Source organism: Heterodontus francisci, chromosome 1, assembly GCF_036365525.1.
Source record: "Heterodontus francisci isolate sHetFra1 chromosome 1, sHetFra1.hap1, whole genome shotgun sequence".
NCBI classification, from domain to species: Eukaryota; Metazoa; Chordata; class Chondrichthyes; order Heterodontiformes; family Heterodontidae; genus Heterodontus; species Heterodontus francisci.
Window position 1 is genome coordinate 114,544,877 of NC_090371.1, and position 27,664 is coordinate 114,572,540.

Genomic DNA, 27,664 nt, shown 5'->3' on the forward strand with positions numbered 1-27,664 from the left:
GCATCACTGAGTACCGATTTTGTTGGCTGTACGTCCAGCTCATCCATGACTGGCAGAGACAGGGTTGCATTGAGGGCGGTCTCAGTGACAACATTTTCCCTGGAGTACAGTTCTAGGTAGTGCTCCACCCAGCGGTCCATTTGCTTGCGTTGGTCAGTGATTGTGTCCCCTGATTTAGATTTGAGGGGGGCGATCTTCTTAATGGTTGACTCAAAAGCTCTCTTAATGCCATCATACATTCTTCTGATGCTTCTGGTGTCGGAGGCCAGCTGAATATGACTGCATAGGTGTTGCCAGTAGTCATTTGCGCAGCGCCTGGCTGTTCTTTGTGCAGCACTTCTGTGCTTTAAGTGCTGCAGATGTTAACTCGCCGGGGGCTTTCTTGTAGTTCAACAGTGCAATGCACTTAGCGGCTATGACAATTTCCAGCTCTTCAAAGTGAGATTGAAACCAGACTGCTTTCTGCTTCACATGTTTGCCATAGGTGGTCATAGCTGAGTCATAGATGGCGTCTCTGATGTGGGATTACTTGGTCTCTGCATCCCCTGTAGGAGTGTTTTGAGGGGCTTTTTCAAGTGAATTTAGAAACTTATGTAACAGCTGTGGATAAGAAATTCTGCTCGTGTTGATGCGCGGGCGGCCCTTCTGCTTGGAGTGATGCAGCTTCTTTGGTTTGAGTCTAACCTTGCTGCACACCAGGGAGTGGTCAGTGTCGCAGTTCGCACTGTGGAAGCTGCGCGTGACTTGAACGCTGTTTAAAGAGGCTCGCCTTGTGACGATGAGGTCCTGCTGGTGCCAACAACGTGATCTTGGGTGCCTCCAAGAAACATGGTGACAGGGTTTAGTATGAAAAAACGAGTTGGTGATGCAGAGGTTATGATAGGTACACAACTCAAGCAGTCTCTGTCTATTCTCATTCATCCTTCCAATGCCAAAGCGCCCAAGGCAGGAGGGCCATGAGTCATGGTCGGCCCCAGCCCTGGCATTAAAGTCCCCCAACAGGAACAGATGTTCGATATTGGAGATGCGACTAATGATATTATGGAGTTCCTCATAGAACTGGTCTTTAGCTTCAGGTGGGGAGCAGAGCATTGGAGCATAGATGCTGAGTAGGTGTACTGGACCAGAGGCGGTTAACAGTCGGATGGACAGTATGCGTTCCAAGCCATTTGAAGGTGGCTCTATCATGCTGAGCAAAGAGTTTCTGATGGCGAAGCCCACTCCATGCTGTCTTGGTTCTTCAGGATCCCGACCCTGCCAGAAGAAGGTGTAGTCTTGCTCTCTTAGAGAACCACTCGCAGGGAGGCGTTTCTCCTGAAGTGTTGCAATGTCCACATTGAGTCTACTGAGCTCGTTGTTAATGATGGCGGCCTTTTGAAAATTGTTGATTTGTGTAAGGTCTTCTAACAGGCCAGGACACATAGTTCTGACGTTCCAGCTTACAAAATGAAGGGCTGGTACCTTCTTTCCTTTTTTGGTCGTGCTGTTTGGTGTGGTGTTACAGTCCACTTTTCGGGCAATGACCCTGAGCTCCAAGCAGCCATTGAAGCAGGTGGACTGTGGCGGGACAGAACCTTACTGACTGGGGGCAGCCCGGTTTGAGGCGGGCGGTAGCTGTCCAGTGAGATGCGATGACCTCTCCCACCGACAATGGCAACCCGTGGAGCCCAATCTCTACGCCAATTGAGCTGGACTTATAACCCATAACTGCTGTCTTCCGTGTTGTTTTGGTCGCCGTGAGGCAACTATGGAGTGACCTCTCCATGGCGCATGCCTGGGCGAATGTATGGAGGTTGTGAGTTGCCCAAGCGTCAAAACCCCCCTCTTGGCCTTCCTGGCGGGGTCCAAAGAAGTGCAGAGCACGATGTTTGGCACCGGTATGGCTGTAGGAACTGCCGGAAACATGCCAAAGGAGACACATGATCGCCTTAGGGGTTCTGCTCCGGATTTTCTGTTAGGGTTTACTCCCTTAGCCTTGGTCTTTCCCAAGACGCCCACAAAACAGTGGGGTTGTTCGGGCCCCTGCTCAGGGATAGGTGGATGCCTGTGGGAGGAGGTGGGGGGAAGGGGGGGTGCAAGGGGGAGGGGTGCGGTGGGAAGGGGTGGAGGGAAGGGGGTGCAAGGGGATGCTGGGAAGGGGGCTGCAGGGGGGTAGGGGAGGGGGTGCAGGGGAAGGGGTTGCGAGGGGAAGATGGTGCAAGGGGACAGCTGGGAAGGGGGTACGAGGGGGGAGCGGGGGGCTGGGGGTGGGGGGGAAGGGGGGCAGGTAATAAAACATTTCATCAGCTCCCACCATCGCCGCCAAGAAACCTCACCGCATCCTCCGGGATGTACGCGACAGCTTCGAGCGCTAGTACCAGCAGGAATTCGCCGACATTGCGCTGCAGATGCGCTTCGGGCCGGACACCGCCCTCGGGCGCTTTGAAGCTGTGGCCGAGGAGCTGTTCCGCGATGGAGTCAACTGGGGCCGGGTCGTGGCTTTTTCATGTCCGGAGGCACCTTTATTCCCAATAGGCCGTCCACATCGTGCAAACACATTCCTCGTCCAGGCATTTCCGATCGCCATGTTCTTTTTACACCTGAAAGCTCCATTGCACAGGCTAATCTGGTGGCCACAACAATCGCGCCAAGTATGCACAGAATCCTGAACGAAGCAATGCCCCTCTCCCTTCTCCTCCGGGACTCTGGGCTTTTCAGCTTGGTGGAAGATGGTCCGAACATCTCGGGGCTGATGGGCTCCCTGCTTCATCCTGACCCGGCAGCCCTGCGCCATCCCCTATATACTCGGAGATAACCTTAAGCCAGTGTTATTATAAAACACACTCTCGGGAAGAGGTGAAACCATCCACCATGAAACCATTCATATATTCCCTGTTATAAACCTGTAAAACTGTAAAGCAATGCTAAAAGGCATTAAAACAGCCTTGCTATTCATTATTTAAAATTATGCCAATAGCTCAAAATCTTAAATGAATATGCAAAGTGAACTTTAATGTGCAATGCCTGCTTTGCTAATCAAAGCACACAAGCTGGAAAAAAAGCTTATAAATCAAATTATTTTTCCCCATGTGAACTTGTTCTTATGGAAACAATCTGAAATGAATACACCAGCATTATACAACTTTGCTCACCTTGCCCAATTGATCGATTTGCAAAATTATACATCTGCATTGCAATGGCAAAGTCCTCCAAGTTATTCAGGAATTGAAAAAAAGATCTGAATTCATCAAAAGTGATGCCCTAAAATGCAAACATGTAATAATTAAGTATCAAGTGAAACATTACGTGACTGAAGTATATAGGTTTCAATTAAGAGGCCTTTAATTGTAACTGATTGGGTACTATATTTGATTTATTGTTGTGGGGTTCCATATCTAACACTTCATGTGTGATATGACCCAGCAATAGAAGGTTAATACTCGACTTGATGATCACTCACAGAGTGAAAAATCTCTGAAGGTCAGCAAACTTTCCACAGATTAGGTCAAAGATTCTTTCACCTGTTCTTTTCAACACAATTCAGCTGAAATAAAATTTTGGGAAAAAAAACACACTCTTTAATGAGTGCCAAGTACTAATTGTTTACTTACAGCACTCAGGCAACTTTTAGTGTCTATAAACATAGCCCTGTAAGGCAGATCTTTTGACTTTTGACACCAAATAAAAGATTTGCCCATGTCTGTCTGCAAATTTCAACCTTTAGAACATTGCACAACTTCACCACTACTTTATTTATATACTTCTGAAGCCAAAAAAGAGAACCAAAATCTCTAATTTGTAATTTACAAATGAGATCAAAGAAAAATGAACTTAAAAAAAACATTTTCGTAATAAAATGGGAAAATAAAAAACACTGCACAAAACTGATGGAGGGAACCCAGCCAATTAGCACCTTCATTCAGCTTTTTATTGTGACTAAGTACCATTGTGAACAGTAAACACAAGCTAAAAAGGAATGTACAATGTTGCACAAGTCTTAATGACTTTCATATCAATAAAGTATAATTTCTGCATTCTACAATATATTTTCTTCCGCAGGAAAGTCTGAACACTACTGTACAGTTTTCACATGTAACATTTAAATAAAGTTAAACGGAAAAGCAGCAATTTTTTACATAAAAAACGTTTCATTTTTATGCTTATAGATTTCTTTGAACCAAGTACCATTCCCAACTGAGGGGTATGCAGACAACCCTCTCCTGGTTTTCTGCCAATACTGCTCATAAACTTGTTGGGCTGAACTTTCATGGTCCTGTGATGGTGGGCTTGGAGGCTGCGGGGCTGGGAACAAAGTCTGACAAAACAGGCTATATTTTCCCATGGGCTTCGGGACCTCATAGTCCTTACCTCAGCAGTGCCCACCTCTCCCACTGGGGCTGCCGAGGCTCTAGAGTTGCTGGCCCTCTAACTGGGCTGGCAGCATCGAGGGCCCACCTGCCATCTTTAATAGGACAGTGAGTACAGAGGCGGCCAGTTAGGAGGCCGCCTCCAACAAGATTGTGTTGTCAGAAGAGCTGCTGTTGTGCAGGCTCGGAATTCCCATTTTGTTCCGATGTTGAGGTCCCGAAGCCCATGGGAAAATACAGCCTGTTTTGTCAGACTTTGTTCAGTGGTTGCACTCTTACCTCTGAATCAGAAGGTTGTGGATTAAAGTCCCACTCCAGAGAGCTGAGCACATGACCAAGGTTTAAGGAGTGCTGGACTGTTGAAGGAATCACCTTTTGGGTGAGACATTAAATAGAGGCTCCATCTGCTGTCTTAGGTGGACATAAACGTTTCACCTTTGGCACTATTCAAACAAGATCAGGAGAACTGTCCTGGCCAATATTTATATTTCAACTACCAAAACCGATCATCTGGTCATTATCACATTAATGTTTGTGGAATCTTGCTGTGCGCAAATTGGCTGCTGTATTTGCCTACATTACAACAGTGGCTACACGTTAGAAGTACTTAATTAGGTGTGAAGCACTTTAAAGTGCCCTAGGGTCAAGAAAAGCAGAAGTAAATGCATGTTCTCTCTTTTAAACAAGCTGTTATGGGATGCACAAGAATGTCCCAATGTGGTTGTTCTTCCTACCTTGTGGGGAGTTGCTGAGCTTCCACTCAGTATCTTATTACAGCAGCACAACTGAGATTCAGAAATAACCATGTTATGAATTATGGGAAAGTCATGTCCAACCAATCAGCATTGCAGAACAATTTGTCATACCCAGTTCATTGGCAGTAGCATTTTAACAAGTCTAAACATGACAAAGTTACCAGCTCCAAAACTGGAGATTAAATTTTGTTCCACAGCCAAATCATTTCAAGCTCAGTCGCAGGTTTTAAAATTCAAATTTACCCTAAAATGGAACTATTATGAATATATTCTCAATGAGAGTAAGATATTATACAGATTACTCAGGTAATGGCAGAAATGTGGAATAGTTACTTTGCCTTGGTATTTAGCAGGGAAACTAACAAGACATTAGAATAAAAGAAATCAAAAAAAGATATAAAGACATTTAAAATAAAATGGCAGTGAAAATTGATAAATTAATCAATCAAAGCTTACAGGGTAAGTTAAAGCAGTAAAAGAAAGCTTATGATGATCACAAAAATCTTAATACTTTAGAAAGCCTAGAGGAGTATAGAAAGTGCAGTGGTGAAGTAAAAAAGGAAATTAGAAAAGCAAAGAGAGGACATGAAAAATTATTGGCAGGTAAAATCAAGGAAAACCCAAAGATGTTTTATCAGTCCATTAAGAGCAAGAGGATACTAAGGAAAGGGTAGGGCCTATCGGAGATGTACAAGGGAACTTATGCGTGGATGCAGAAGATGTGAGCAGGGTGCTTAATGAGTTTTATGTCTCTGTCTTCACAAAGGAGAGGGTTGTTGCAGACATTGTAGTTAAAGAGGAGGAGTGTGATATATTAGATACGATAAGCATAATGAGAGAGGAAGTACTAGAGGGGCAGGCATTCTTGAAAGTGGATAAATTCTAGCGCCGGATGGATTGCATCCCAGGTTGTTAAAGGAAGCCAGGAGAAATTGCGGATGTGCTGAGGATCATCTTCAAATCCTCACTAGATACAGGAGAGGTACCATACTACTGGAGGTCTGCGAATGTTGTACCATTGTTTAAAAAGGGTGCAAGGGATAGGCCAAATATTTATAGGCCGGTCAGTCTGACCTCAGTGGTGGGTAAATTGTTAGAATCAATTCTGAGGGACAGGATAAATTGTCACTTAGAAAGGCACAGATTAATCACGGATAGCCAGCGTGGATCTGTTAGGGGAAGGTCATGTCTTACTAACTTAATTCAGTTTTTTGAGGAAGTAACCAGGAGGATTGATGAGGATAGTGCAGTGCATGTGGTCTACATGAATTTTAGTAAGGTATTTGACAAGGTCCCGTATGGCAGACTGGTCAGTAAAATGAAAGCCCATGGGATTCAGGGAATGTGGTAGGTTGGATCCAGAATCGGCTCAGGGACAGGAAACAAAGGGTAGTAGTCGACAGATGTTTTTGCGAATGGAAATCTGTTTCCAGTGGCGTTCCACAGGGCTTAGTGTTGGGTCCCTTGCTGTTTGTAATATATATTAATGATTTGGACTTAAATGTGGGAGGCATGATTGGGAAATTTGCTGATGACACAAAAATTGGCCATGTAGTTGATAGTGAAGAGGATAGCCGTAGACTCCAGAATGATATCAATGGTTTGGTTGAGTGGGCGGAAAAGTGGCAAATGGAATTCAATCCAAATAAGTGTGAGGTAATGCATTTGGGGAGGGCAAATAAAGCGAGGGGATACACAATAAACGGGAGGATATTGAGAGGGGTAGAGGAAGTGAGAGACCTTGGAGTGCATGTCCACGGGTCCCTGAAGGTGGCAGGACAGGTAGATAGAGTGGTGAAGAAGGCATATGGAATGCTTTCCTTTATTGGCCGAGAATACAAAAGCAGGGATGTGATGCTGGAACTGTATAAAACGCTGGTTAGACCACAGCTGGAGTATTGTGCACAGTTCTGGTCACCACATTACAGAAAGGACATCATTGCTCTGGAGAGAGTACAGAGGAGATTTACAAGAATGTTACCAGGGCTTGAAAGTTGCAGTTATAAGGAAAGATTGGATAGGCTAGGGTTATTTTCCCTAGAACAGAGGAGGCTGAGGGGTGACTTAATTGAGGTGTACAAAATTAAGAGGGGCCTAGATAGACAGGAAGGACTTATTTACCCTAGCGGAGAGGTCAATTACCAGGGGGCACAGATTTAAGGTGATTGGTAGAAGGATTAGAGGGGACATGAGGAAAAACTTTTTCACCCAGAGGGTGGTGGGTGTCTGGAATTCACTGCCAGGAATGGTGGTGGAGGCAGAAACCCTCAATTCTTTTAAAAGGTACCTGGACATGCACCTGAAGTGCTGTAACCTTCAAGGCTATGGGCCAGGTGTTGGAAGGTGGGATTAGATAGCGGTTAGTTTGTTTGGCCAGCACAGACACGACAGGCTGAACGGCCTCCTTCTGTGCCATAATTTTTCTATGGTGCGAAAACACCTGGTCCAGATGGATTGCACCACACTAATTAAAAGAGGTTAGGAAAGATATATATATATATATAAAGCAATTTATACACATTAAAGAACTGCCAGAGATCTGGTGGACAGCTAATGTCATTCCTATATTTAAAAAGGGAGACAAAGCAAATCCAGGGGATACAGATCAATTAGTTTAACATAAGTGGTAGGAAAGGTAATGGAATCCTTATGCAAAGATGTCACAGAAAATTATCTAGAAACTAAACATACAATCAAGAGTAGTTAGCATGGATTTCAAAAGGAAGGTCATGCTTCAACAACTTAATTAATTCTTTGAAGAAATAACAAACAGTAGACAAGGATAATTCAGTAGATGTAATATATTTGTATTTTCAAAAGACCTTTAATAAGGTACTGCATAGTAACTAAGATCATTGCCTGTGGATTCAGGGAACAGTTAGTAGAATGGATACCAAGCTGGTTACAAAACAGAAAACAGAAAGCAAGGATTAAGAGTAACTACTCAAACTGGCAAAAGGTGGGATGTAGTGTTCTGCAGGGAGCAGTGAGTGAATCACAGCTGCCCCCAATTTAGATAAACAATTTGGATTCAGGAATTGGAAGGATAAGTTCAAAATTTGCGGACGACACCAAATTTGGGGGTATAATTAATGCTGAGGAAGACAGAAATAAAATACGAGATAACATTATTAAACTTACAGAATGGACATATAATTGGTGAATTAATTTCAATATAAAGTGTGAGGTGGTGTATTTTGGCAGGAAGAATAAGGAGGGCACTTACTACTTGGATAATAAAAGTCTAAATGGGATAGGTGAGCAAAGGGAGCTAGGGGTACAGATACATAAATCACTAAAAGTAGTGACACAGATTACTAAGACCATTAAGATAAAACAAATTAAGTACAGGAGTTCATTTCTAGAGGAACAGAATTGAAAAGCAGAGAAGTTATTTTAAACTTGTACAGAACCTTGGTCAGACCACACTTAGGCCGGGAATTTATGGGTCAGCTGTGGCCCTGTCCACCGGCTGGAAAGTCAGGGGCAACCCCACCTCCGTCGGCTCTGGCAGCCTGAACTGGATTTTACATGCACTAGGCAATTAAGTGCCAGGCATTGGATGAGGTGGGTGGGGGGGGGCGCGTGGAACAGTGGTGGTTAGTGAAGCTGGGGGTGTTTCTGCAGGGGAGGCCTTTGCTACTGAGGGGGGAGAGGCTATCTCTGTGGGCTACAGTGTGCCCAATCAGGCGCCCACAAGGAGGCCGCCATGGTTTACCTGGCAGTGTAAGCAGGAGGGCCCCTCCGCCTCTGGTAAAATACCAGCAGTAGTGGGAAGAGGCCCTGAAGTGGCCCTTAATTGGCTAGTTAAGGGTTTCAATTGGCCTCTGAGCGGAAGGGCCATCTGCCACCTTCCCCGCTGCTAGCTAAATGTCAGTGGTGGTGCAAAAGCAATGGTCAAGTTACCTCTCATCCTCCCGCCCAACTTATCACCCCCCACCGCACCCCTCCCCCACTTCTCCGCCCACACCGAGGCCCCGTAAAATCCTGTCCAATCTGATCTCCATGTTATAAAAAGGATATAGATGCGGTGGAGGAGGTGAAAAAAGATTCAAAATGACAATACCAGAACTGAGAGGAGATAGTATCAGGAAAGATTAAACAAACTGGGGCTCTTTTCTCCAGAAAACAGAAGGCTGAGGGGTGACCTGATAAAGGTCTATAAGATTATGAAAGGGTTTGATAGGGTAGATGTGGAGAAAATATTTCCACTTGTGGGGGAGTCCAATACCAGATGTCATAAATATAAGATAGTCACTAATAAATGCAAAATAAAAACGGAAAATGCTGGAAATACTCGGCAGGTCAGGCAGCATCTGTGGAGAGAAAAACAGAATTAACGTTTTAGGTTTGTGACCTTCACAACATTTTCTGTATTATTTCAGATTCCAGCATCTGCAGTATTTAGCTTTTGCACTAATAAATCCAATATGGAATACAGGAGAAACCTCCTTACCCAAAGAATGGTAAGAATGTGGAATTTGCTACCACAAGGAATAATTGAGGCAAATATCATAGATGTGTTTAAGGGTAAGCTAGATAAGCCACGAGGAAGAAAGGAATAGAAGAATATGTTGACAGGATTAGAAAAAGGGTGGGAGGAGGCTTGTGTGGAGCATAAACACCAACATAGAAAGGAATTAGGCCAAATGTCCTGTGTCTGCACTGTAGATGCTATGTAATTCTGTGTAAAAAAACCAAATTAGCTTAATTGATTAGCTAATATTAAACAGCAACTAATTTTCTCAACTTCCAAATAAATAAATATATATTTAAATTTATCAGAAAATTAAACAATATCATTAATTAGAATTTTTAAAATACTCCCCCGATTCATTCATTTCAGCAATCCATTTCTCTGCTGTCCTACTTCGAAATCACCTTGGCACACAAAGATATTTATGTACTTCATAAATGGCTGGGTAAAGTGATATTAAGGTTTCAAATCTTTTACAATAACATTTTGTGTCAGTCGTATATGTTGGGCTGGATTTTATGTTGCTGCCGCCAAGTGTGGCAGCGGCCATAAAAGATGACGGCCCGCACGCGCGATGACGTGGAGGGGGTGGGCGAGCCGTCCCCGGCAACAGTTTCCAATGTCACTGCACAGGCGCCGGCACCATTTTTAAAGGGCTTCCAGCCCTTACATTTACTTTACATTTTTAAAGGGACATTATTTTAAAATGTATTATAAATAATGAAATAAATGTTCCCAGCCCCTCTCTCAGCTTCCCAATAAATTTACATTTCATCCTTTGTCCTCTTCTCCCATAAAGGTCAGAAACTTATAACTTTACCCCTTCCCATCATCCCCTAGACCAATCAAGTAAGTTTGACCCTGCTCCCCCCGCCCCACTGATAAACTTACCTCCTCCCTCCTCCCCACGGGTGTCGCGCTTTGTTTCCTTGGACGGGGATCTGAAGACGCATCAGTACCGGCCGCCAGGATGAAGATCACGGTGACACATCAGGAGGCGACAGGAACTTCATTAATGCAGGTAAGTTAATTATTTTACATATTTAATTTGAGGTCCCGTCGCCGAGCGCAGGGGTGGGGATGGGGGCTGCCACGAGGCGTCGCCGCCGCCAGCAAGATCGGGATGGGCCCTGCCAGCATCGAGGTCCGTGGTGGGCCTTATCCGGGGCAATCTTCATGCCCTCCCCCCCACCCCCGCCACGGATCCCGACGTTGAGGCCCCGATATAATCCAGCCTGTTAAGTCTGATAATGAAGCGAAAGAATCATATGAACTGTAAGCTTATCAAAAGCAGGGGTACAATGGGATATGAGAATTTTTTGGTAGGATTTGGCTCAAAAACTTTTAGGATGACTTATATAATCAATAATGGCCCAGGTATACAATTCCAGAGAGGTTTGTCTCCAATGTCGCATATTTCAGACGGTGACCAGGAAGAGATGGAGAAATGTGAGCCACTGACTAAAAATATGTAATCTTGGCAGATGAATGCTAAAGAGTCACAAAGTTTTTCCACTTTGTTGTCAATTTAATTACATTTGAAGAATAGTGAGAGTCTGAGAAGGAAAGCAACGCTAAGTAGGAGGAGAGACTGCAGGGGTAGTGACTGAATACAAAGCATGATTCAAGAATTTATAAGTCCAGAGAAAGAACAAAAAGAGAAAATATTACAGAACTACAGGAGGTCAAACTAAAAACAGACATCTAAAGAAAGAGCGATGGATGAAAAACTTGCATTTCCCATCTTCAGGATGTCACAAAATGCTTGACAGTAAATTAATCGCTTTTGAAAACTGTTGTTTTGTAGATACACACAGTAGCTAATTTGTGAACAGCAAGGTCCCACAAATAGCAGAGACAAATGACAGTTAATTTGCTGTTAAATGATGTCTTTTGAATGTGGGCCAGGATACCAGGAGAACTCCCTACTCTTCTTTGAAAATGTGCAATGGAATCCTTAATGCCCACCTGAACAGACGGTTCAGTTTACCACCTCATCTAAAAGATGACACCTCCAACAGTGTAACACTAAGTACTGCAATGAATGGCCAGCCTAGATCAAGTCCTAGAATGGGTCTTACCACCATAATCTTCTGACTCAGAGGTGCCAGTGCTACTAATGAACCAAGCTGACAACTATTTCCTAATAATGTGAGAAAATATGATAGAAGTAGTAAAATAGGGAAAAGAGGGAGAGCAAATGCAAAAAGAAATCAAAAGTGAGAGAAACATTTAGAAAAACTTGAGAATATATAAGTCAGCGAGGGGAACTCATTTTTTTTTGTTTTTTGACGAAAACTGTTTGATAAATCTTGCTGTATAAAGTAGCATATCTTCTATTTTGATTATAGTAACAAATATCTATTTGGGCAAGTGACAAATATTGGGCTACTTTGACTGCTGGGCTAATTTAACAATTTAACAACAGCTGGGCTGTTACAAACATGCTTTTGGCTACCTGCCTGAACATCTGCTTATGTGCCTTGGTGTTGTATTTTGTTTTATAATGCCCCTGTGAAATACCTTGGGATGTTTAATGTTTTATTACATTAACGGTGCTATATAAATACAAGTTGTTGTTGCTATCATTCAAACATTTACCTGAGCAATACTGTGGTCAGAGTATTGGTGAGAGAAGTGAAAGTGGTGCTGTTGGGGGTAGGGGTAAATGAGAAATGGGGGGGAGGGAACCTCCCTCTCTCCAGCAACCAGGTGTGTGAGTGAATGAGCAATAATACTTTATTGCAGAGATTGGGGGAGCAAGGGCATATTGGTAAACCGAAAAATAAACATTCTGTCGAGCATGGTTGAAAAGGGAGAGGGCAAGTAACCTTTTGGGAGTAAAGAAATAATCTATTTGCGGAGAGAAAGCAAAGTAAAAAATCCTGTGAGGTGGCAACTTTGACCTGCTATTGGAAATGGATTGTTGTCTGAGCTTTGTACCAATACTGCTTCCATCTGATGCAAGGTATTAAAAATGTAATTTTATGTAAATAAAAAAGGATTTAAAATATCGTATGCCATGTTAAACACACAAAACTTTATCTCAGTTCAAATTGAAATTTTAGCAGTTTACTCAATGGAAAAGGAACAGAATTCTAAAGATGGTAACTGTTTGCAAGATGAGACTATGAACTTAAAACATAGCCCCAAAGCACTATATCCAATGCTGCCCAGAATACAAAATAAACAGATTTTTCTGGTTTCACAAGTTTAACTTGTGAATGCTCGAACATGCAGCAGTTTAAAGCAAATAGAATTGTTTGCAAGTTTTTCCAAGATAGATTAACCTGATCCCTTTATAAACAAAAACAGAAGGAATATGTTCAAAACATCCCACACCTGAAGGATTACTTAACACCAGCTCTATTGATTTGCACTGATGCAATTACTTAGCACAAGATACCCCACTGATAACAGACATTTGTTATCAACAAATGATGTGATGAGCAATAACACTCTTTACTATTCTTAGCAGCTGAATTCTTTCAAAATATCTCTTCACTGACTGATAAGAGTCTCTCAGTCATCAATAAACTTTTACCAATAACCTAATCAGTGGCCAATTAAATCGTCAATGGCTTGAAAGAAGAAATAAAATTATTTTCTTTTAAAGGGCAATGGTGAGGTGACTCTGTTTTGGAAACAATAAAGTATTTGTGTTTTTGTAAATTGAGACTTTCTAAATATGAAAGCTGTACAAGAGAATCAAAATGGATTAAAAAATATATATTCTTTTATTTTGTTTCTGATCATTTTCAAACTGGTGGATTGCTTTTGAGTGAGTATAATGAGAAGAATTATATAGACTGGGATTTTGTATGGTCCCTGAGGCAGGGTCCAAGGCAGGGGGCCCGTAATATCGCGGCAGGTACCGGGGCGGCCCACTGCCTCCCCGTTGTCAAGCGATCTTCCTGGCCCTCTACCCCAGAGGCCATTTGAGGCCTATAAATGGCCAGTTAAGGGCCTTTTCACGCCACTGTTTACCAGTGGCGGGGGTGGTGGGGTTATTCGCTGTGCAAGGAGGATGCCTTGTAACACGAGATGCCCTCCCTGCAGGCTTCGAGGTGGCCCGTCATTCGTGGGCAATTTGTGGCCCGCGGAGGACCCCCACTGGGAACCACTTTACCCCGGGACCCCTCCTCCCCCTGGACTGCATGACTATCCCCCCAGCCCCCCATCGCTGGGGCCTTCTGGACTGGCCCTGGGAATCCTGCCTCACCCAAGTCAGTTCTGGGTACCAGAGCCGGGCGTGGGCCAGAGGCCTCTGCAGTACCGGCAGTGGCCACTGCTCCTGGTGGCACTGCTCATACTGCTGAGCTGCCCGCCCTCTGATTGGGTGGCAGCTCTTGGAGGCGGAATCCCATCTTTAAAGGGACAGGGAACCCGGCTCGTGAAAATTAGAAGTTAAAAAGACCGGGGGGGTGGGGTGGTGGTGCCTAAAAGGCCAAACCTTTTCGGCCTGGCACTGGGAGCCCTGGTTCCAGCACAAAATCCAGTCAATAATGTGGGCCTGCCATGGTTCAACACAGAACCGCCCAGCAGCACTGCCAGATGTGCTATTCCCTCCATCATTGCAGGCCTTTACTGTCTTTACCTTTCCCCACTCTGCCACAAAAGTTTCACATATTCCACTCCCCAAAGTAAGCCAATGTGACCAATGGCTCATTATACTTCGTCTGTCAATCTGTCATGTGCAAAATAAACTTTTTGTTGTGCTTTAGTGATGACTTTTAAACATTGCAGCACTGCACTTCATTCACTTTCACCAGCCTGTTTTGATAATTGCTCTATGAGCTAGGAACTCAAGAACAGGCCATTCAGCCCTTTGAGTCTGCTCTATCATTCTTAATTCTTAACTGACACGGAACACAAAAGTCCGAGTGTATCAGGCCTGTGTCCTCAGTACCTTGCTCTACGGCAGCGAGGCCTGGACAACGTATGCCAGCCAAAAGCGACGTCTCAATTCATTCCATCTTCGCTGCCTTCGGAGAATACTTGGCATCAGGTGGCAGGACTATATCTCCAACACAGAAGTCCTTGAAGCGGCCAACACCCCCAGCTTATACACACTACTGAGTCAGCGGCGCTTGAGATGGCTTGGCCATGTGAGCTGCATGGAAGATGGCAGGATCCCCAAAGACACATTGTACAGCGAGCTCGCCACTGGTATCAGACCCACCGGCCGTCCATGTCTCCGTTATAAAGACGTCTGCAAACGCGACATGAAATCGTGTGACATTGATCACAAGTCGTGGGAGTCAGTTGCCAGCATTCGCCAGAGCTGGCGGGCAGCCATAAAGACAGGGCTAAATTGTGGCGAGTCGAAGAGACTTAGTAGTTGGCAGGAGAAAAGACAGAGGCGCAAGGGGAGAGCCAACTGTGCAACAGCCCCAACAAACAAATTTCTCTGCAGCACCTGTGGAAGAGCCTGTCACTCCAGAATTGGCCTTTATAGCCACTCCAGGCGCTGCTTCACAAACCACTGACCACCTCCAGGCGCGTATCCATTGTCTCTCGAGATAAGGAGGCCCAAAAGAAAGAAATCATTCTTAATTAAGATTTTAATCCTAATTCCCTGATTAATTCTGCATCCATTTATACCCTTACTTCCCAAATACGTGTGCATCTTTATTTTAAAACTCTGAATTGATTTTATATCTATGGCCTTCTGGGGCAGTTCTTCTCCTCTTCTTCTTTGGCTTCCTTATCTCGAGAGACAATGGATACGCGCCTGGAGGTGGTCAGTGGTTTGTGAAGCAGCCTGGAGTGGCTATAAAGGCCAATTCTAGAGTGACAGGCTCTTCCACAGGTGCTGCAGAGAAATATATTTGTTGGGGCTGTTGCACAGTTGGCTCTCCCCTTGCGCCTCTGTCTTTTTTCCTGCCAACTACAAAGTCTCTTCGACTCGCCACATTTTAGCCCCATCTTTATGGCTGCCGCCAGCTCTGGCGAACGCTGGCAACTGACTCCCACGACTTGTGATCAATGTCACAGGATTTCATGTCGCGTATGCAGACGTCTTTAAAGCGGAGACATGGACGGCCGGTGGGTCTGATACCAGTGGCGAGCTCGCTGTACAATGTGTCTTTGGGGATCCTGCCATCTTCCATGCGGCTCACATGGCCTAGCCATCTCAAGCGCCGCTGACTCAGTAGTGTGTACAAGCTGGGGATGTTGGCCGCCTCGAGGACTTCTGTGTTGGAGATACGGTCCTGCCACCTGATGCCAAGTAGTCTCCGGAGGCAGCGAAGATGGAATGAATTGAGACATCGCTCTTGGCTGACATACGTTGTCCAGGCCTCGCTGCCATAGAGCAAGGTACTGAGGACACAGGCCTGATACACTCGGACTTTTGTGTTCTGTGTCAGTGTGCCATTTTCCCACACTCTCTTGGCCAGTCTGGACATAGCAGTGGAAGCCTTTCCCATGCGCTTGTTGATTTCTGCATCGAGAGACAGGTTACTGGTGATAGTTGAGCCTAGGTAGGTGAACTCTTGAACCACTTCCAGAGCGTGGTCGCCAATATTGATGGATGGAGCATTTCTGACATCCTGCCCCATGATGTTCATTTTCTTGAGGCTGATGGTTAGGCCAAATTCATTGCAGGCAGCCGCAAACCTGTCGATGAGACTCTGCAGGCACTCTTTAGTGTGAGATGTTAAAGCAGCATCGTCATATCTATAACATCGTCATATCAGCATAACATATCTATGGCCTTCTGGGGCAGTACATTCTATATTCTCACAATCCTTTCTATGATTTGCTTTTAGCTGGCTAAGGTTAAATTCCAAGATTACGTTCCATCATTTGGGATTCCCCAAATAGTGTAAACCGTCATCCATTCAATTTCCTTAAATGTTTCAATATGCACATCTTAACCTCCTCATTTTCAGGATAAATAAATTGTGTTATATGTTACGGCATTTAAGTATGGGACATTTCATAGAACATAGAACAGTACAGCACAGTACAGGCCCTTCGGCCCACAATGTTGTGCCGACCCTTTAACCTACTCTAAGATCAAACTATCTACATACCCTTCATTCTACTATCATCCATGTACCTATCCAAGAGTCGCTTAAATGTCCCTAATGTATCTGCTTCTACTACCACCGCTGGCAGTGCATTCCACGCACCCACCACTCTCTGTGTAAAGAACCTACCTCTGACATCTCCCCTAAACCTTCCTCCAATCACCTTAAAATAATGCCCCCGGGTGATAGCCCTTTCCGCCCTGGGAAAAAGTCTCTGACTATCCACTCTATCTATGCCTCTCATCATCTTGTACACCTCTATCAAGTCACCTCTCATCCTTCTTCGCTCCAATGAGAAAAGCCCTAGCTCCCTCAACCTTTCTTCAAAAGACATGCCCTCCAGTCCAGGCAGCATCCTGGTAAATCTCCTCTGCACCCTCTCTAAAGCTTCCACATCCTTCCTATAATGAGGTGACCAGAACTGAACACAATATTCCAAGTGGTCTAACCAGGGCTTTACAGAGCTGCAGCATAACCTTGCGGCTCTTAAACTCAATCCCCCTGTTAATGAAAGCCAACATACGCCTTCTTAACAACCCTATCAACTTGGGTGGCAACTTTGAGGGATCTATGGACATGGACCCCAAGATCCCTCTGTTCCTCCACACTGCCAAAAATCCTGTCTTTAAGCCTGTATTCTGCATTCAAATTCGACCTTCCAAAATGAATCACTTCACACTTTTCCAGGTTGAACTCCATCTGCCACTTCTCAGCCCAGCTCTGCATCCTGTCAATGTCCCGTTGCAACCTACAACAGCCCTCCACACTATCCACAACTCCAGCAACCTTTGTGTCATCGGCAAACTTAATAACCCAGCCTTCCACTTCCTCATCCAAGTCATTTATAAAAATCACAAAGAGCAGAGGTCCCAGAACAGATCCCTGCGGAACACCACTGGTCACCGAGCTCCAGGCTGAATACTTTCCATCTACTACCACCCTCTGTCTTCTATGGGCCAGCCAATTCTGTATCCAGATAGCCAAATTTCCCTGTATCCCATGCCGCCTTACTTTCTGAATGAGCCTACCATGGGGAACCTTATCAAACGCCTTGCTAAAATCCATATCCACCACATCCACTGTTATTCGTTCATCAATGTGTTTTGTCGCATCCTCAAAGAATTCAATAAGGCTTGTGAGGCATGACCTGCCCCTCACAAAGCCATGCTGACTATCTCTAATCAAACTATGCTTTTCCAAATAATCATAAATCCTGTCTCTCAGAATCCTCTCCAATAATTTGCCCACCACCGACATAAGACTGACTGGTCTGTAATTCCCAGGGTTATCCCTATTCCCTTTCTTGAACAAGGGAATAACATTTGCCACCCTCCAATCATCTGGTACAACTCCAGTGGACAGTCACCCATGACAACAACCCTGTTACTTCTGCACCTTTCCAAAATCTGCCTCCCAATCTGTTCCTCCGTGTCTCTGTTGCTATTGGGGGGTCTATAGAAAACTCCCAATAAAGTGACTGCTCCTTTCCTGTTTCTGACTTCCACCCATACTGACTCGGTAGACAAACCCTCCTCGACGACCTCCCTTTCTGCAGCTGTGATACTATCCCTGATTAGCAATGCCACTCCCCCACCTCTTTTACCTCCCTCCCTATTCCTTTTGAAACATCTAAACCCCAGAACATCCAACATCTATTCCTGCCCCTGTGATATCCAAGTCTCCGTAATGGCCACAACATCGTAGCTCCAAGTACTGATCCATGCTCTAAGTTCATCACCCTTATTCCTGACACTTCTTGCGTTAAAATAGACACACTTCAACCCATCATACTGGCTGCAACTTTGCCCTGTCAACTGTCTAACCTTCCTCGCAGACTCTCTGCACTCTGTATCTGCCTGTTCAACAGCTACCCCATCCACTGATCCGTAGCTCCGGTTCCCATCCCCCTGCCAAACTAGTTTAAACCTTCCCGAAGAGCTCTAGCAAACCTCCCGCCCAGGATATTGGTGCCCCTCCAGTTCAGATGCAACCCGTCCTTCTTGTACAGGTCCCACCTTCCCCAGAAGGTATCCCAATAATCCACATATCTGAAGCCCTCCCTCCTACACCAGCTCTGTAGCCAAGTGTTCAGCTGCACTTGCTCTCTGTTTCTAGCCTCACTCGCACGTGGATCCGGTATCAATCCTGAGATTACTACTCTGCTTGTCCTGCTTTTTAGCTTCCAACCTAACACCCTATATTCGCTTTTCAGGTCCTCATCCCTTTTCCTAGCTATGTCATTGGTACCGATGTGTACCACGACTTCTTGTTGCTCCCCTTCCCCCTTCAGAATCCTGTAGACTCGATCCGAGACATCCCTGACCCTGGCACCCGGGAGGCAACATACCATCCGGGAGTCTCGTTCGCGACCACAGAATCTCCTGTCTGTTCCTCTAACCATTGAACCTCCTATCACTATCGCTCTCCTATTCTCCCCCCTTCCCTTCTGAGCCACAGAGCCAGGCTCAGTGCCAGAGACTTGGCCGCTGTGACTTTCCCCTGGTAGGCCCCCCCCCGCCCAGCCCCCCCCCCCCACCCCCAACAGTATCCAAAACGGTATACTTATTATTGAGGGGAACGGCCACAGGGGATCCCTGCACTGTGCGCCTGTTCCCTTTCCTTCCCCTGACGGTCATCCAGCTACCTTTATCCTGTAACTTAAGTGTCACTACTTCCCTATAACTGCTCTCTATCACCCCCTCAGCCTCCTGAATGATCCAAAGTTCATCTAGCTCCAGCTGCAGTTCCCTAACGCGGTCTGTGAGGATCTGGAGTTGGGTACACTTCTCGCAGGTGAAGTCAGCAGAGACACAAGTGGTGACCCTTACCTCCCACATCCTGCAAGAGGAGCATGCAACTGCCCTAGCTTCCATCCCCTCTGCTCTAAATTGACAACAGAGAATAAAAAAATAAATAAAGGAAAACCTTACCTTACCAAACCCTCCACACAATAGTCCTTTTTTTTTTGGTTAGAGGAGGAGGATATTTCCTTGGATTCAGTGTCTCTGGCCATTCCAGAATGTGCCTTTACATGTCTAATATCTACATAAATTTAGCATTACCCAAAATCAAATGAAGAACCTTCCATTGTACTTCAGGCTTGGGCTGATAAATGGCAACTAACAGTTGCATCACTCAAGTCCATGGCAATGCCCATCTCCAACAAGGGACTGTCCAACCATTTTCCCTTAACATTCAATGACATCTCCATCACCAAATAATTCACCAACACCCTGGAGTTATCACTGATCAGAAACACAACTGGACCAGGTACGTAAATTCGTAGCTACTATAGGCTGGGTATTCTGCAGTGAATGAGTTAGCGCCCGACTCCCGAAGGCCTTTCCAGCAACTACAAGGTACAAATCAGGAGTGTGACGGTATACTCTTCACTTGCCTGGATAGGTGCAGCAGCAACAACATTCAAGAAGCTTAGTACAATCCAGGACAAAGCAATCTGTTGATCACCACATCAAACAGCCATGCCCTTCACCACCAATGCATCATGGCTGCAATGTGCACTGTCGTGTGATTGCCTTTAAGAGTGATGTCCCTTTAAGATCTTAGTATGTTAACAACTAAGTACCAGGATGTAGTTATGTGACTACAAGCCAGCTGCCCTCTGTAACTGTAACACCTAGAGGACGGTTCTATAAATAGTTAACTCTGTACTGTATATAATAGCTGTTTAATAAACCTGTTTGAGACCTTCAACAACCTGGACTCCATGCATCTCATTTACATTGCATCAGACAACATAAAAATAACTCATTACATGCACTACATAGAATCATATAGCTATCATGATACTTTTTTTGGAAATATGCGGTGTGTCTTTAAGACAGCAAAGGATCAGTACTGCTTTAAGGCAGCCTCAGAAGTTACCAAGTGAAAGTGCATCTTGGTTGCCCTGGATACAGCCATACAGAGAGGGAGAACAAGCCAGCCTCAGAAGTTACCAAGGAAAATGCATCTTGGTTGCCATGGATACAGCCATTTGGAGACCAAGGGCAGGATATACAATGTTGCCGTTTAATTTTGAAACTAGTTGAAAAACTGGCTTGTAACAGACACAGACACAATGACTGTCTGCCAGCATGTACTGAAGGAAATAGGAGAGCTCCCCCTTTGTCTGTTTAAACCCTATTTATTATACTATCTCAAAATTTTAAAGAAGCTTCAAGCCAGATTAATTTCTTAAAAGAAAATAACCAATTACTTAAACTACTGAACTGTAATTGCTTAATTCATCGCTGGAGAAGAAGAGCATCACTTCAACTGCTGAACCAGACTACTGACCGTCCTACTGTTGAACCTTTTTTTCCCCATCGGACGGCTGCGAGGACTTCAAGCAACCTTGGACAGTTCCACGTTGGAAGAATCCACTTCCATGGGAGCGTAAATCTGCAAGGACTTTGTTACTTTTTTAAAAATGTTGTTTATATCTTAGTAGTGTTGAAGAATTTTGTTTTCTCTAATAAACAGTTAATTTGCTGATCTAAAGATACCTGATTTGGTTCGCCTCATGCCGGGGTTAATAGATGGTTCAATTCGGCTGTGGTTTTCTTTGATTTGGAAAGTTTAAAGTGATATGTTAGGGGATCTGTGGAGGGACAGGACTGAATTGACAGTGCATTTCTCCCACCACAGTCAGAATCATATATTTGAGCGATCATGTCATAACACAGCACGGTGGAAAGTCATTAGGATGCACTGCAGCAACTCGCCAAGGCTTCTTCGATAGCACCTCCCGAACCTGGAAAGACATAGGCAGCAGATGCATGGGAACACTATCACCTACAGGTTCCACTCCAAGGGGGAATTTTATTTTGGCAGTGGGGGTCTTGACGTCTGGAGATCGCCGGGTCGCCTCTTCTTCAGAAGGCCTTCTGAATTTAGTGCCATCAGGCACTGAAGTGGACGACGGTGGGCATTCCATGGGATTAAGGACCCTGTTGCCAGAAGTCCTGCTCTTGTAGAGCTGCTGGCCAATCAGAGGCCGGCAGCTGCAGCCCCACCATGGAGACGGTGGCTGCTGCTGCAGCTGCACCTACCGGATGCTGAGGAGCGTTGCTGAAACAGGCCTCAGATAGTCAAGGCGGGAGGTAGTCTCGCGGGGTAGGTGCCAGCAGCAAGGGCGGGGTGGGGGGGGGGGTTGGTGGTAGCCCTCAGCGGGGCCCCTTCCCCACCCATTCCAATGCTGGGTCCCTTGTTCTTGCACTAAGTGCCTCCTAACGAGGGATAACACCCGCTCTGTCCCCAAGCGGGAAGCAACCCACATGGTTTTCCATACCGTGCTTCCCGTGCAGAAACAGGGCCACCCGTCGCGTATCTAATTGTGGTGGGAAGAGGCCCTTAATTGGGTTAATTGCCCAGTAGTTAAGGGCCTCGATTGGCGGCAGGGCAGGAAGGTCATACACAGGCCCTCCCACCCCGGACTAACTTTTGGTGAAGGTGGGATGGTGGCAGGAACACCCCCCCCATCCCACCTGCTTTTATGCCCTCCAAATCCGCCACAGGACAGAGCATAAAATTCCCCACCAAGTCACGCACCGCCCTGAATTGGTCATATATTGCTATTTCTTCATCATTGCTGTGTCAAAATCTTGGAAATCCCTGCAGAACAGCTTTGTGGGAGTAGCTTCAAAACAAGAACTGCCGCAGCTCAATAAGGTGGTACACCACCACCTTCCCAAGGGCAATTAGGGCTGGGCAATAAATGCTGGCCTTGACATCAACCCCCATGTTCAGAGCACAAATTAAAAAAAAACTCACTGAAGATATGACATCATATGGCCAGAAGAAAATATAGGATCAGACATTGGACTGTGCCTCTGGTTCTCAACCAGTAGACAAATTTATTGAACATAGAAATAAGAAAATGAACAGTATTGATCGCAGTGGACAGTACCTTGCTCTACGGCAGTGAGGCCTGGACAACGTATGTCAGCCAAGAGCAACGTCTCAATTCATTCCATCTTCGCTGCCTCCGGAGAATCCTTGGCATCAGGTGGCAGGACCGTATCTCCAACACAGATTTCCTCGAGGTGGCCAACATCCCCAGCATATACACCCTACTGACCCAGCGGCACTTGAGATGGCTTGGCCATGTGAGCCGCATGGAAGATGGCAGGATCCCCAAGGACACATTGTACAGCGAGCTCGTCACTGGTATCAGACCCATCGGCCGTCCATATCTCCGCTTTAAAGACGTCTGCAAACGCGACATGAAGTCCTGTGACATTGATCACAAGTCGTGGGAGTCAGTAGCCAGCGATTGCCAGAGCTGGCGGCAGCCATAAAGGCGGGGCTAAAGTCGAAGAGACTTAGCAGTTGGCAGGAAAAAAGACAGAAGTGTATGGGGAGAGCCAACTGTGTAACAGCCCCGACAAACAATTTTATCTGTAGCACCTGTGGAAGAGTCTGTCACTCTAGAATTGGCCTTTATAGCCACTCCAGGCGCTGCATCACAAACCACTGACCACCTCCAAGCGCTTACCCATTGTCTCTCGAGATAAAGAGGCCAAAGAAGAAGAAGGACAGAATTTTTGTTTTGGGGTCAAAACCCCCACACCGGATCAAATCCGGGTCCCGAACCCGCATCATGTCAGAAACAGTCACCTGAGATGATTTTCAAAGGAATGACCAACTGATGGGCCAGAGGGAGCAATCGCCATCCAATTAAGGACAGCAGGCAGACTCCCGACATTGGAGGGCCAATAGGAGTCCCTCCAGCACTGACAGTGTGGCTGCCTGTCGTTACATGTAAGGGAGAGAGAGGGCACCTCCAACTCAGCACTTTCAAAATAAAAATGTCCACAGTAGCCAGACTGCCAGGGAGAGCTGCGGCCGCAGCTGTGGCCATCTTTCGACATCGACACCAGTGGTTTAAATGCTTCTGAGGCAATATGCCCAGGTGTGTCACTAGCGGGCCGCCTCTTGGCCACTGCATGGAGCCCACCTGCCGACTGGAAAATCCCCGTCCTTGTGGGAGAGAGGTCTTAATTGGCTCCTTAATTGCCTTTACTGGCTATCTGCTGGCTGCAGGTAGGTAGTTGTTTTGCCCCCAACCTGGGCAGTTTGAAAATGGTTCGGAGATTGGGACTGAGATGGCAAAATGGCATGCTGGCTGGTGGCAGGAAATTCCAGGCCCACCCGCCTTCCTCAACCACTGAAAGTTCAGCCCAATGTATTTATGGTATTGACAAACTGTGGAGCATCAGGGAGAATAAGAGTTTCCCAGATCATATGTTCCAGGAGGTGGTCACCCCACAGGCAATGAGAGTTCAGGAGAATAGACGGGTGGCCATCTGGAAGAGTCGGAAGAGGCCGGAGATATTTGGGATATGTGCCATTCTCATACCAGCACTCAGCTTTGGAGACTGCTGGGAGTGACGACACCTTGAAGGAGTGCAGTTCAAACTGTGGCATCAAAGGCAAGGGACTGCACAAGAGGGACAGCAAAGAGTAGAAATGCAGTCGTTATAGGAAATTCCATAGTTAGGGGGACAGACAGATATTTCTGTAATTGTCATCGTGAGTCCCGTATGGTGTGTTGCCTTTCTGATGTCAAGGTAAAGGACATCAAAGAGAGGGTGCAGAAAATATTTTTTTTATTCGTTTGGGGGATGTGGGCATGGCTGGCTCTGCCAGAACTTATTGCTCATCCCTAACTGCCCTTGAGAAGATGAGCTGCCTTCTTAAACCGCTGCAGTCGTTGGGGTGTAGACACACCTACAGTGCTGTTAGGAAGGGAGTTCCAGGATACTGACCCAGCGACAGTGAAGTAACGGCAATATATTTCCAAGTCAGGATGGTGTGTAATTTGGAGGGGAACTTCAGGTGGTGGTGTTCCCACACATCTGCTGCCCTTGTTCTTCTAGGTGGTAGAGTTCGTGGGTTTGGAACGTGCAGTTGAAGGAGCCTTGGTGAGTTGCTGCAGTGAATCTTGTAGATGGTACACACTGTTGCTACTGTGCCTCGGTGCTGGAGGGAGTGAATGTTGAAGGTGATGGATGCGGTGCCAATCAAGCAGACTGCTTTGTCCTGGATGGTGTGGAGCTACTTGAGTGTTGTTGGAGCTGCACCCATCCAGACAAGTGGAGAGTATTCCATCACACTCCTGACTTGTGCCTTGTAAATGGTGGACAGGCATTGGGGAGTCAGGAGCTAAGAGCCTCTGACCTGTTCTTGTAGCCACAGCATTTATCTGGCTTGTCCAGTTCAGTTTCTGCAGCAGGAAGGGAGTGAGGCAAAAGTTGTGGTACATGTTGGTACCAACGACATAGAGACAGCAGGTATTGAGGTCCTACAGTCAGATTTTCAGGATCTGAAGAGGAAGTTAAAACGTAGGACCTTGAAGTTAGGAATGTCTGAATTAATCCCAATGCCATGCGCTCACTAGACTGGAAATAGGTAGATAGGGAGGATCAATGTGTGGCTTGAGGCATGCTGCAGGAGGGAGGGCTTCTGATTCTTGGGGCACTGGGACCAGTTCTGGTTCTAGAACCTATTCAAAAGGAACATGTTGCACCTCTGCAGGACTGGGACCAAGGTGCTCATGGAGAGGTTCACAAGTGTGGTCTGGGAGGGTTTAAACTCAGTTGGCAGGGGAATGGTCACCAGCATATAGAAGTAGAAAAGAGGAATAAGGTGCATTAAGGAGTCAGAGTGTTGCTAGTACTGAGAAGGAAGTCGTAACATATTGGATAGAAACAGACTAAGAAGGACTTACAAGGAGTACAAGAGGTTAATATATGTAAATGTACAATGTGTGGTGAATAGGGTTGGTGAGCTCCAAGCACAAACAGTTGCATGGAAACTATAGCTTAATAATGGTGAGGACTGGGCACTTAATATTCAAGGATACAAAGGCCGGAATTGTACACCCTGCGTGGGAGCGGGCTAGAGGCTGGAGGGCGGTTGGGGGCTTAAAATTGAGTGGGAGGCAGGGTGTGACATTCCCATCGCCTTCCCGCCCCTGCTGCAATTTTACGATTGGTGGAGGAGGTGACAAACTGCTCGCCCGCCCTAGGGCAATTAATTGCCATTTAAGGGCCTCTTTCCACCGCCGGTGATGTAGTACCAGCAGCAGGTGGGCGGCTCAGCACCTAAGGAGGCTGCCCAATAAAACCTGGGGGGGCTTCCTCGTGGGATGGGGATCAGGCACCCTGCTGCCCCATGGAGGGCTCCCATGGCACAAGTCACCCCCACTGGAGCACATTCCCCTCCCCCCCCCCCCACCCCCCAACCAAATCCCCTGCCTCTCTGGGACCCGGCCAATTGTCCCCAGCGAGGCCCCACACACTTACCTTAATTTTGGGGCCTTATCCATTGCTGATCCTCCCGCTGGGTGCAGTCTCAGCAGTGGCTACCACTCCAGGGGGCGCTGCGGGGACTGAAGAGCTGCCGGCCTGCTGATTGGCCAGAAGCTCTTGGAGGCGGGACTTCCTGCCTTAGAGGAGTGGAAGTCCCACCCGAGGGTAATTAAGGGTCTGGGCCAAGTAAAATCACTGCGTGCCTCCCAGGCCTAGCAGAGGTGGGCTCACCACTGACATTTTGGCCAGTGGGTGGTGCCTTTGCCCCGATGTAAAATTCTGGCCAAAGTGTTCAGAAAAGATGAGCAAGGAAAAAAGGGAGGTGGGATGGCAGTACTAATTAGGGAACAGATTGTTGTGTTGGAAAGGGAAGATGCCCTTGAGGGGGCAATGACAATCCATTTGGTTAGAGTTAAAAAGCAAAAAGGGGATGATCATGACACTAAGAACATATGAATTAGGAGCATAAGTACGCCTTTGAGCCCCTCAAGCCTGCTCCGCCATTCAATAAGATCATGGCTGATCTGTGTGTCTCGAATTCTACACTCTCACCTACCCTCCATAACCTTTGATTCCATTGCCTAACAAGAATCCATCTACCCCCATCTTAAAATTATTGAATGACCCCACATCCACCTCCTTCTGAGATAGAGAGTTCCAAAGTCGCACAACCCTCAGAGGAAAAAATTCTCTTCATCTTTGTCCTAAAAGGGCGACCCCTAATTTTAAAACAGTGTCCCCTAGTTCTGGATTCACCCACAAGAGGAAACATCCTATCCACATCCACTTTGTCAAGACCGTTCAGGATCTAATATACTTCAATCAAGTCTCCCCTCACTCTTCTAAATTCAAGTGAAAACAAGCTCAGTCTCATAAAACAACCCGCTCATTCCAGGGTGTCAATCTAGTAAACCCCTCTGAACCGCCTCTAATGCATTCATATCCTTCCTTAAATAAGGAGACCAAAACTGCACACAGTATTCAAGATGTGGTCTCACCATTGCCCTGTATTACAGAAGCATAACATCCTTACTTTTATTTTCAATTTCTCTCATAATAAATTCCATTAGCCTTCTTTATTACTTGCATACTAACTTTTTGTGAGTCATGCACTAGAACACCTAGATCCCTCTGCACCTCGGAATTCTGCAATTGTTCTCCGTTTAAGTAATACTCTGCTTTTTTATTCTTCCTGCCAAAGTGAACAACTTCACATTTTCCCACATTATACTCCATCCGCCAGAATTTTGCCCACTCACTCAACCTATCTACATCGGTCTGCAAGCTCCTTATGTCCTCTTCACAGCATACTTTCCGACCTATCTTTAAATCATCTGCAAATATAGCTACCATGCCATCCCTTCCCTCATTGATATAAATTGTAAAAAGTTGAGGCCCCAGCACAAACCCCTGCGGGACTCCACTTGTCGCATCTTGCCAATCAGAAAAGGACCCATTTATGCATATATCTCTGTTTTCTGCCAGCCAGCCAATCTTCTATCTATGCCAATATGTTACCCACTACACCAAGAGCTCCTACTTTGCGCAATAACCTTTTATGTGGTACCTTTTCAAATACTTTCTGGAAATCCAAGTACATGAACGGGCTCCCCTTTATCCATGGCACATGTTACTCCTTCAAAGAACTCCAATAAATTGGTAAAATACAATCTCCCTTTCACAAAATCCTGCTTACTATTCCCAATTACCTTGAGTTTTTCTAAGTGCCCAG

General features: G+C 45.9%; 1 protein-coding gene across 4 annotated transcripts in view; it reads right to left on the reverse strand.

The window, feature by feature from the left end:
* micu3a (mitochondrial calcium uptake family, member 3a) overlaps positions 1-27,664 on the reverse strand; it is a 326,674-nt gene that overhangs the window by 89,339 nt on the left and 209,671 nt on the right. For all 4 annotated transcript variants that reach the window (XM_068034806.1, XM_068034798.1, XM_068034814.1 and 1 more), the window contains one exon: positions 3,132-3,240. In XM_068034806.1, coding sequence (XP_067890907.1) covers positions 3,132-3,240 — 109 coding nt within the window. The remainder of the gene's footprint in view (positions 1-3,131; positions 3,241-27,664) is intronic.